This window comes from Telmatherina bonti (assembly GCF_933228915.1).
Source record: "Telmatherina bonti genome assembly, chromosome: 18".
NCBI lineage: Eukaryota > Metazoa > Chordata > Actinopteri > Atheriniformes > Telmatherinidae > Telmatherina > Telmatherina bonti.
The window spans coordinates 26980609-26992605 of NC_136616.1; the positions used below are offsets into that span (position 1 = coordinate 26980609).

At 37.8% G+C, this 11997-nt stretch overlaps 1 protein-coding gene across 1 annotated transcript; it reads right to left on the minus strand.

Moving 5' to 3' along the window:
- Nucleotides 1–2931: 2931 nt before the first annotated feature.
- Nucleotides 2932–11366, minus strand: tmem88b (transmembrane protein 88 b). Its single transcript, XM_079257429.1, has 3 exons — nucleotides 10917–11366; nucleotides 7432–7836; nucleotides 2932–3930 (listed from the first exon to the last, which is right to left on the minus strand). Exons 2-3 carry the CDS (start codon nucleotides 7828–7830, stop codon nucleotides 3646–3648), a joined length of 684 nt encoding a protein of 227 aa, XP_079113555.1. The 5' UTR covers nucleotides 7831–7836; nucleotides 10917–11366; the 3' UTR covers nucleotides 2932–3645.
- Nucleotides 11367–11997: the final 631 nt, after the last annotated feature.

Below are 11997 nucleotides of genomic sequence, written 5' to 3' on the forward strand. Positions count from 1 at the left end.
GACTAAACGTTTATTTTGAGGTTGATATCAGACTAAATAAAATATACCTAATTAGCGACTGAAATGTCATTTTTTTAAAAAAGTGTTGGATAATGTTTTGCGTCTTGTTTAGAGGTTAGCTTAGAGTAAGGGCACTTAAATTTTTTGGGGGAAAAAAGCTTTAAGATGGCTTTTTTTTTTTTAATATTACCCAAGTCTTCATGGATTTATGTTTTATTCCTAAAGACCATTTACAATTGTATTATTATTTCTTGCACATTTAAAATGACTTGGACACAAATAAAATTGCAGGTGTTAAATTAGCATGTAATTCGCGGTTTTGTCCACCAGGTGTTGCTAATGCTCTAATCAACAAATGGGTCCAATAATCCGACTTATGAGAATAACTTCCTACAAGACGTGTTTTATCAAGGATTTTAGATTGTATATGTTTTTGTTTTTTTAAATTGTAACAGGCAGTTAAGTTTAAAAAGTGCTCATTTATAGTATGTTTCACTTGTGTGCCTGAAATGACTATCTGTACGAACAGGGATGATCCCTACAAATAACATCAAAAACAAAAAAACAATTGTTAAAAACAGGTACTATTAAAAAAAAAAAAAAAAAAAAAAAAAAAAAAAATATATATATATATATATATATATATATATATATATATATATATATATATATATATATATTTCTGCCTTGATATGTGAGGGATCTGAGTCTTTGACTGAGATAGGAAGACTGTTTAATGGCTTTTAGAGTTGCTAGGAAAAAAACATATTATTATAACCATGAGAATGAGAACATCAACCTGTGTAATCTTCATTATGTAAATATTTAACTCTTTACATTTTTCAAAGGAAAATAAGGACATGTATGGAGAAGCACCTTTTAGAAATTTTATTTGTTGATTAAAATGTTATCTTTAGGAGCAATTGGTGACTGTAAAAGAAACATTTTAGATTTTTATTTAATAAATTTGTTTGCATTAATGGTTTAAGGTTCTGCCCTTATGAAAATGGTAGGAAAAGTCTATTTTTTATATGTAGTCTTTATTTGGCCTTTTAACAAAATGTAACAAAAAAATTTAAAAATATTTTTACAAAATAAAAATGATAAAATATTTAAAAATATTTTTGGAGGGATATTTACCATTTATTGCTATGTGAAATGTCAAAATCATTATAGTGTAATATTATGCCTTGTGGTCTTTATTTGGAGGCAGAAGATTTGGATCAGACACTGTACAACAGGATTTTGTGCAAAAGCTTTTTCACCATAAGTAATACAGAAAGTCTCAAACTATGCGTCAAATATGTCACATTGACCTCTGTTGGGTTGAAATACAAACTGAAATATATTTAAATTAACAATTTGACTTTTACATACTATCATTTTAACTTTAAATAACTTAAATATCTCCTCCACAAACCTTTTTTAAAAGATTCAGCTACTGTACATGCCAGATGTGTAACTGTGGTTGTATGAAAATGTGCCTTCTTTTGAGTTGGGAAGTATGCAGACTTCTATTTTCACCTATTGAGAGACACAAAATCAAGAATAAAGACGACAAGCGTCGTGAAGAACAGTAGTTCCCAACCTACTAAGAAGCCGAGGACTCTCAGGTCTGGTCACATGCTTTCATTAGCTTTCACTCCATAAATAATGCGTTCTGATTGAGACTTTTCCTGTTTTTTGGGGTTTTTTTTGTTTTATAAAACCTTACTTTTTGTAAGTTAATTTTTTTTTTTTTTTTTAAATATTTTTATTGGGGACTAATCATGTGCAATGCGGTATGTCTCACACGTTTAAATATTGAAATACAGAAAACAATCAAAGTTACCAGGATAGACATGAACTAAGCCAGTGTTATTTAACCACTAGTGTGCTGTGAGAGATTATCAGGTGTGCCCTGAGAAATTCCCAATTCACCTTATTGGTCTGAAAAGCAGCTCCGTGTTCATCCAAACAGGCCCCAGAAAAAGATAATAAAATTCCTTCTTGTGTTTATCTGATTTCAATTGAAGAGGCTTTGATTTGATGAACTTCATAATAATAATATGGACTTTTTTTTTTTTTTTTTTAAAAAGAAAAAGAAAAAAAAACTTTTTGGTTTATGATATTTGTTGTGATTTTTCAGTAGAAAAACAAGTGTGCCTCATAAAAGTGTGGCTCATAAAAGGTTGAAAAACACTGAACTAAGCTCCACCAGCTGACTTCACTCACTAAAGCACACAGATAATGAACCAAAACTGATTTCACTACTAAGAAGTTTTTTACTTTTTCACAAAGGATATATAAAGTTGTATAGCAGATGTCCATGACACACATTTATTCACTTTGGGACTTGTTTTAGAAAGTTTAAAGGTTCATGAAATACATCTATGTTGACTAGAAGCAATGGTTAATGATAAAAAGCTTAACCATGCTCATCTAAACCTCTGTGTGGTTATAGACTTAATTTTACAAACAATAACTCTGAACAGTCAAAGCTTTGGGGATCCCTTGGAGTTCCCAAGGTTCGGAACCACTGATCTAGAATATACTTAAAAATAAGGACATAGTGGCCTTACGATGGACTAGAAACCTGACCATGATGCACCCTGCCTCATGCCAAGCCCCACCAGGGATAAGCTCCACCCCCCCATGTAACCAAGTATTAGAGCCGATTTCTCATGAAAGTTTAACCGTGATTGTTCCCAGGGAACGGTTTGGTTAATTCGGTGGATTCAGATGAGTTTTTTTAACAATATGGATGCTTATATGCTGGTCAGGCCCCTTTGATCACACTTTAAACTGAAACCATCAAAAATAGTCATTTCTTTGACTGTAAAACTGGTCGTAGACATCCCGCACGCCTCCGCACAGTTAGACATGACAAACAACTTTAAAAAATTCAGAAAACTTTATTTATAAAAAGGAAATAATACAAGAGGTTGTAATTACACTTAGTGACTGTTAAACATATAACTCCAGTTGACGAGTACACGATTATACAAATGTGATAAGAGAAGTTATGCTTGGTGCCTAAACAATGTGCTATTTTCGGTTTTACTCTTTCCTGACATTTGTCCAGGAAACGTCAAGTTGGCTGCGTCATAATGTGTTGTACTGAATTTCTCTCTTTTCTCCAGCAACCAGACTTCACTGACAATTTCCTACGCTGTAATTCATCAGTTGATAAACATGAAGTATTTCATAAGGGATACATCAGATTTTTACACGCTGCTGCTTATTATTATAAATGAAGATGATTAGATTTTTTTATTTCGTACTTAGATGCTTGGATGTAACTGGAAAGTTACTAAAGACAAGTTTAAGTAACAGTCATTGTACTCACTGAAATAATACAAACAGTAATATCTTTAGTACACCCCTGCCCTCTCATACACACACACACCCACCTCCTGTTGCCCCCTCCTACACCAGACACTGTTCTGATTTGATGTGAGGGCATGGGAGTTATTCATTAGTGATAACTGAGGTCATTTTCCTCTCAGGATGTTCAGCTGGTTGTTCCTACATGATCTGGAGTTGCTGTTCTTTATATTTCCTGCATTTTCTTAGTAATCCAGTTCAGCCCCCCTCTCTTATTTTTTCCCTTTGTATATTTCAGCTGATGATCTCCCTCCCCCCGTTCCCCATCCATCCTTTGTCTCACACCCAGACCTTTCCCTTCCCGCTGCTGTCAGCTCCATCCCGACCACCACAGCAGCCGGTGCCCAAGCCGCGATGCTGGTTAGCCGGCAGATTCTTGTACACGGCCCGGCTGTACGGGATGAAGCACAAGCCCAGTTGGAGGTGTCTGGCTAAACGGCAGTACGCAGCCAGGGCGAGCACAAGCAGAGGGGTAACCAAGAGGAAGCCCACTACCAGCAAAGCCACGCAGCCTCCGTCAGTTAGCAGGTCTGAACAGTATGGGGTCGTCCCATGGGGGCGAACCTGCAGAGACAAGATGAATATGTCATTTGGAAGAAATGGTATTACAACCCACTCCGAGCCATGATCCTGTCAGAAGCTGGGAGATGACCTCCTCTTTGTGGTATGTATGCATGACGTGAGCACAGACCACCAGTTGGTAATCCATAACACCGCACTTTTTACTGAATTTAATGTCCAAGATTAAATAAATAAATAAAGCAACTTTTATTAAAATAAATTTAGGATTTACTGCTAACTTTATTTCTGCATTCAGTACATTCATGCTGAACAGCAGATGCTGTAAGTCAAAACACTTGTTGCTGAGCGATTACAGAGGGAGTGGGAGAAGAGGTGAAGGGATCAGGATCTGAATGTGGGAGAGGAAAGGAGACAGCAGGGCTGAATCATCCTTATCACCATATGAAAGATGAAGTAAACATTTGAGGGCATGAGCAAAGTGCAGTGAAATGGATTTCCAAGGGCTCAGGAGGGGAAACATGTTTGCAGCAAATGCTAAACTCAAACCACCCCATGTCTGCAAATAGTTAAGTCCTTATATGCATTTTGAAATCTTTTTATTTTAATCACTTGATAGTTGAAAGAAAGTTAACAAAGAATGACTGTAAAGCTCAGACTGAGTCTTGATTCAAGGGTGACCATTCTTAGTTTTTGCCTTGAATGTAGATCTTTGTTTCTTCTCCAAAGAAAGTTGATTCATAAGAGATGCTATGAAAATATGTAGCAATTCTTCTTTTGTCCTCTCATCAGTTCAGTAGTTTAAAGGTCTGGGGTTGACTCCCAGTGTTGAATCTGTATTTGTGTGAGAAGCTCTCTGAGCAAGTGAAACAAGCCACCCTTAGGCTGAAAAAACAAAACGAATCCATCAGAGAGATAGCAGGAACATTAGGAGTGGCAAGATCAATAGTTGCTGCATTCCTAGAAAAACCTGACAAACCAATGTGTTTGGTTATGTAAACAAGCCCTAACATCCACCAGGATCTTTTCTGAAATAAAGAAAATTCATTATATGAACAAAAACACGACAGAGAGGAGGGTTTAGAGAGGTGCTGATCACTAGAAATGAATAAAGAAGAAAGAAGGAGATAAAGGTCTGAGGGTAGGAGCGCTGCATCGCCAGCCTGCAACATTCTTTTCAGAGAAAATGGATGCTATCCAGGAGGTAGACACATCCCAGACTTAGACAAAGTGAAGACTTAATGACGAAAAAGGTGAAAACTTTGCTAAAGTAAAACGTTGGAAGAGTTTTCTTGCACAAATGAAACTAAAGTAAAGTTTTACCAGAAGGACAGCGATGATATGGTATAAACATGTCTGGGTTCCACTGATACTAATGTCCTTGTGATTACTGATGATAGTAAAGAAGAAGGAAAACAAATTCTTCCTTATGGTGAGAGATATTGTGTGGATTCACAGGACAGGTGGACTGTGAACCAGAGCATATTGAGAAAACAACTCGGCAGACATAATGAAATAGTGTGTTGTGGTTGAGTCTGTTGTTTGTTGTGTGTGTGTGTGTGTGTGTGTGTGTGTGTGTGTGTGTGTGTGTGTGTGTGGTATGTGGTGTGTCTGGATAATTCCTGTAAAATATTCCAAAGTGCTTTTTAGTAGGGCTGTGACGATACGCTTTTGTTCCGATTCGATTCCGATTTTTTTGTGTGCCGATTCGATTTAAATTGCGATTCTTAAAATTCTTCGATATTGCTGATTTTTGTAGATTAAAACCAACAAAAAAAAATTATAAACCTTTTTTTTTTTTTTTTTTGCTAGTATTTGTTCTTGATTTCAGTTAGGAGAAAACAGTAGCCAGACCATCATTCTGCTGCTATAATGCCCATGAAGACAAGTTAAAGGATCAATAAAAACAATAAAAATGACAAAAATAATTCATTATGAAATTTTTATTTAATTGGGAAAAATATAGATTTTTTTTAACAAAATATGGATTTTAAAATTGTGAACCAAAAAAATCCAGATTTTCAATTTTTCTATACCATTTTCCCACCCCTACTTTTTAGTTTTATCTGTTATGTTTAAGAGCTTTAAATACTTTCTTTGTGTATTTTTCCTCACCATTTTTTTTCATATATCTTTTGCTTTCTCTGCCTTTCTTCACCCTGCCAGAGCCGGACTAATCCTCTCCTAAGCTGCCGTCACATGAGCTCTAATTGTGAGAGGACATGAGAACGGAGAGAGTCGTGGTCTTTAAGGAGGCCGACGGCCAACAGAAATACCAGTTGTAAGTATCAAAGGTCTGAATTGGTCTGATTTAGGTTGGTGCTTATTTTCTGATATGTCAAGTTTATTGTTTAATTGTAGGTACACCTATTTTGTTTTGTTCCACGTTTACTCATTATTCTAATCAAATACATTCACAAATCTTTTTAAAAATAATGATCAACTAGTCTTTAATTCCTAAGAATCTACTAATTAGTCTAAAACGGTGCCATGTTGCCTTGCTCATTACTCTCCTGACCATTTCCCACCTACAGATGACCTTTTCAACATGTGACAGAACTTCAGCTTTATCTGATTATAAATGTTCCCATCAGTGATGAAGCCAAACTCCACCCTAAGCCCCAAGCACAACAACTTCAAACTTCCAGATAGATCAAAGTTATATGATTAAGACCTTTAGATCCTGATTTAAGGGATGGATGCAGCTATCTCTCTGTTGCTCTAAGCCAGGGGTGCCCAAAGTGGAGCCCAAAATTGCACTTTGCTTTTGGTCCGGTAGTTGTTGTTTATATACTCTATGGAGCTTAAAGAAAAGAAAATACTTTGTGTCATGAACTCCAATAAGACCAGATTTAGAGGGACCCTGACTGACTGACTCACACCTCAATGACATACTCACGTTGTCAGTGAGCCAGGTGCAACCCAACATAGAGACTGGTGATGTCCAAAGATCAACTTCATGTGTCCCACTAAGAATCAGCAACTTGCCTTGTTCAACATGTACTGTTTCTTGTTGTTGACATGTTGCACTTGGTTGCCGTTTAGTGGCTGTAATTATTGTTTCTTGTCCTTCTAACTATGGCTTTATTGTTCTATTGCTACATTTATTATTCATGCAACATTTTATTTGCCCAGATCTGAAAGAATACTCTGTATTAGTTATTGGACAATAATTAAAATAACTTCATGCATTTACTTGTGTTTCATCCTTAAAGTTGCAGCGTTTGGCCCGTGGCTCACGGGATCATTTTCAGTTTGGCTCTTGGAGGCAAAAAGTTTGGGCACCCCTGCTCTTAGCTTTTTTGTGAACAAGAAGTTTGTTTGTTTTTATCACTCAGTGCAGCACAACAAGGTATATAAGTCCGTTAAAAAAAGTGTCTTTGTACTCATGTTCAGTATTTAGCAGCAGTATAAGTGGAAAACCTGCAGCAGGGATATATATCATTCAGACTACTACGAGCTAAAAAGAACATTTTAAATCTTTCAACATTCATTCATTGCTTTCACACACTCATCCACCCTTTCCTGTGTGTGTCTGTTTCTTACTGTGGAGTGACAGAGGAAGCCAAACACAACCATGACAATGGCTGGTGTCAGGATGGTGCCAAACACCACTCCAGCCAGGCAGGCGTTGATGGCAGCGATCACCAGGTTCTGCGCTGTCACCAGCACTGAGCATGCCCAGCAGTCGAGCGAGCCCCGCAGCTCCAGAGGAGCCTCGCTTCCTCCACCTCCACTCTCAGCGGCGGAATATGGAGGAGGTATGACCACACGCGAAGGTGTTTCTCTGCCTCCACCCACAGCGGTGGTGGAGGCCAGTGAGTTGGAGTGGTGGAGATGCTGGTGGTGGTTGGCATGGTGATGCTGGAGATGAGGCGGCAGTTCCTCAGAGAGGTCCAGAGCTTGATGGTGGGCCCCCTTCTCTAGAGTACCAGTCATACTCATAGTGAACTGTGTAGAGAGCAAGCAGAGACAGGGAGGGGTTCGAATTATTAGAAATATTAAGACCTTTTATTATGTATGGAGACTACATCCATAGTTTGGTGCTGTCAAAATATCCATTAATTGAAAAATTATCATATTTTACTCTTCAAAGGATTAGTACATTTGGGTTCATGTAGAGGGTAGATGTTTTATCTGTCAGGATGCTAGCCTTGTGTGATGCTGCACAAGATTTGATAATTATCTGAAAGCTGATTGGCCAAAAGGAAAAGGGCCCATAATTGCTGCGTGTAGTTTGTATTAGCAGAGAGATGAAGGCTAACTTGCATCAAAGTCTGTGGAAGTGGGTGTTTTCTGCATGTGTGCTTGTCGTTACGCGTTGTTGGTGTAATTAGTTTCAGATTAAACTAGTCTGCAGGGTGAAATATAAGCACATGCCTGATGTAGAGATTATGTAAATAAACACCAAAGAAATAAGAAACTTTTAGCTTAAATATATAATGTGATGTTAATGGAGAAAAAAACTCCATTAACATCACATTGATTAACAAAAGCTTTATTTGTTTTTCCTCTGAAACATTACCAGTGGTCAGTGAGGAATTTCATAGAACACTAAGTTTTATTTTATAATCCAACTTTTTTTTTATTGAACATTTTGAACATATTAACATACACAGCATATTTAAAATTATACAAATAAAAATTGTAAGCATTAATAGGGCTGTGTTTACCCCTTATCCCACCCAACCCCAACAGACCACCATCCAGGTCAAACACATCTCTCACTCACACACACACACACACACACACACACACACACACACACACACACACACACACACACACACACACACACACACACACACACACACACACACCCCTACAAGACAGAACAGAGAGCCAGTCCCTGCTCATACACACATTAAAAAGAAATAATACTAAGAGAAACAAATAAGCAAAACACATTTTTTTAAAAAGAAAAAAAAAGGGGGGGAATGATAATATTAACAAAGGATAAATAAATAAAACATAATGACAATAATTAAAAAAAAAAAAAAAAAAAATAATAATAGTTTTATTTTACAGGAAAACTATCTGATGATTATTCATCATGGGTGTCCAAGATCAGCCCTCTAGGGCCGCTGTCCTGCAGGTGTAGGATGTTTCCTGCTCCAGCACGCCTGAATCAGATAGATGGATCAACCTATGAGGCCAGAACTTGACAACAAGCTATTAATTAAAGTAGTTTAATCTGAATCAGGGAGACATCTACAACCTGCAGGACTGTGATCCCCGACAACTGGAGCTGGAAATAACTGTTATACAAGACGATATGGTGGCTTTAAAACTTATGTTTAATTAAGTCAAACACCAAATGAAAGATTTGTCATTTTTCCACATTAACTCTGTTTCAGCACAAGATACTTTAGTCCACATCCATCCTGTTCTCTGGACAGATTTTCAGTGGTAAGCAGCTGTGTCTGGCACAGGATATCCTCACCTCTCAGAGGTCATGGGACAGGCAGAAGAACAGCAGAGTAACGGGACAAAAAAAGCTGCAGAGCTGAAAATAGCCTTATCAAGATGCCTTAGTAATCTGTTGCATTGTTATTAATATTCATCTTTAGCTCAAAGATCTGATGAGTCATGCATGTGTAAGTAAGTGCAAGTGTGCAAATTCTCATCAATTCCTTTAGTGGAAGCAACATATTACAATATTGTGTGAACAAACATGGAGAGTACGCTGCTTCTCGGTTGTGTTAGAATCTGTCTGACAGGAGGAAGTATACATGGGATGGGTATAAGAAGCTGGTCTGGAGCAACTTGTGTGAAAAAGAAAAGCTGCTGAAACATTTGAAGCAGGTGAATGATTTCATGTTCCTGCCCATTATTACTGAAAAAGTGTGAGGCGCACTGATGACTCCATCCATATTAATAAGCTGCGCTGTCGGCATTTGTTGGGTTTAGGATGACTTAAAGCAGATGTTGTCTAAGGTTCTAGTTTACACTCTGTGGATGTCAGCAGTGACCGCTGAAGACCCAACATTTATGATGCTGCTGTTTATTTTTCACATTTGTCTCCCATTGTAGTCGCGGGTATTGTCGAGAGGTGGAAGGTCATAGAGGAAGGACTGGCAGGAAAATGTGTATGTGGTCATGCTTATGTGTAAGGTGACTCATTGTGCTGCTTTCCAAAAATACATTGAGGCGCCGCTTCTCTTACTCTATTACATACTCATTACTGTCTGAATGGTAGAAATGATTAAACATGCTTTAGTTAAAGGACAGATGATGGAATATTGTGCAACAAAGTTAATTAAGTTATTATATTGTGACTTAGAGCGACAGACTTACGTGGATATTAAACCATTCGAACATGGTGTGTGGTAGGAATTCAACAGCACATTGATCTACACTGGGTCAGTGATGATGATGATTTTAATCCAACATGGATGAAGTTAACATGTGTAAGACAAGCTTAAAAAAAAAACTTGTAGATTAAATACATTTAGGTTGTTCTAACAACCAAAAGTAAATGCCGATATCCAAAGGTAACTGATAAAGTCACAATTTTCTTTAATGCTAAATATACTGGTTATATGTTCTATGTATTTTTAGATATTATTGTTATTTTGATATACGAGTTACTTTTTGTGATTTGTATTGTGGTGATTGTGTTGAAACAGAATGTGATGTGGTCGCATATGGATTCACTGAGTCCTGAATCAGATTGAACTGAATTTGTGGTATTATGAAGTATTGAACAATCATCCACTGAGCTGATTGTATTGGGATTAAACTTGTGACCTACACCCCGTGTATGTTTGCTCTCATGTTTAGGCTTTTTAAGGTCAGACATTTATCATGCTTCGGTGCTTCAGGGAGCTTTTCTATTGTTCTTTCTTACTTTTACACTGTTATCTGGAAAAATGACGCTGTAATAAGTTTGTTTCTCAGAACTTAGACTTCAGATTGAGCATCAGTAAAATGTTGAATGTTTTTTTACTCTTTATGCAGATGTATGATTGTTTTTATTATCATTCTATATGATTTACATATTTGAATGATGCAGCTGCTCTTGTACTCACGTTGTGTTGTTGGCCCCGGTGGACCTCCTGCTGTTCCTCCTCCAGATTTTTAGCTTCTTCTTTCCAATATCACTTCAGATTAGTCAGTCAGTCCACATGCACGTCCTCTCCTTTGTATTCCTTCACTTGCTGTTTTCTACTTCTCTCCCGTGTGAGGCTAAAAGAGGTGGTTCTGTGGAGCGTCTCTCCTGAAGCCTTATCTGTTCACTGATGGTATGTTGACTTCCTGCAGCTCTGCTCTCTTCTCTTCCCACAGCTGTCGGTAAAGCTGGTTAGTTCCACAAGTTTTCTTTTCCACATGCAGATTTCTCTTGACGTTGCAGTGAGATGTTCAAACTCACTACTGAAAAAAAATAGCTGTAGTCTTTGTCTTAAGTATGTCAAACTTCTGTCTGCCCTCCTCTTTTTAGCCCCCACTCACTCGCTCTCCCATCGGATAGAGACCACAGTGCTGCCCCTACCCTCGTGTGCTCCCCTGCATCCATCCTGCTTTCTCTCCACCCACCAGACTTATCAGCCCCCCTGGCCTTCTCTAGAAACTCCTCTTACTGCATACATTCCACCTCTCATATCCAGGACATGCTACACCCCCATTACCCTCTTGCTGCTGCAGTGGGGGCTGGGTGTTGTGTATTGGGGGTCAGCATGAGGTAGCTGGCCTGATAAGTTGAGGTTCAGGAGAGCAGAAACGAGGGGGAAGGGCAGAGACAGACTTTTGCTGTGTCTTCAAAGTTGTGGAGAAGAGGTGCCATGGTTCTCAACACAGAACTCGGCTTTTCTCCGTCTTTTTGTTTGGTTTTATAAATACGAGTGAAACATTTCTAAATGAAAAGTTGATGTTGATGAGGAGAGGATTGTCCAACTATAGTAATGTTAAAAAATGGACCGTTGTGTTTTTTTCTTTCAGGGAGTGCAAGATTTTTCCCTAGACTGGAAGTATCTGCTTTATTTACGCATTGGTTGTAATATTCTTGTAAACATCCCTTTGCTCACTTTAAAACGGCATGCTTTCTATTTTGACATAAATTGCATTGACATTGAATATACAGAATAACTGGAAGTTACTGCAGGACTGAATGTG

Excerpts from the sequence above, each read along its gene's own strand:
- tmem88b (XM_079257429.1), bottom strand. The coding sequence starts at position 7,830 with ATGAGTATGACTGGTACTCTAGAGAAGGGGGCCCACCATCAAGCTCTG. Across the intron at positions 3,931-7,431 it reads GCTTCCTCTGTCACTCCACA|GTTCGCCCCCATGGGACGAC; the intron begins GTAAGAAACAGA and ends TTGTCTCTGCAG.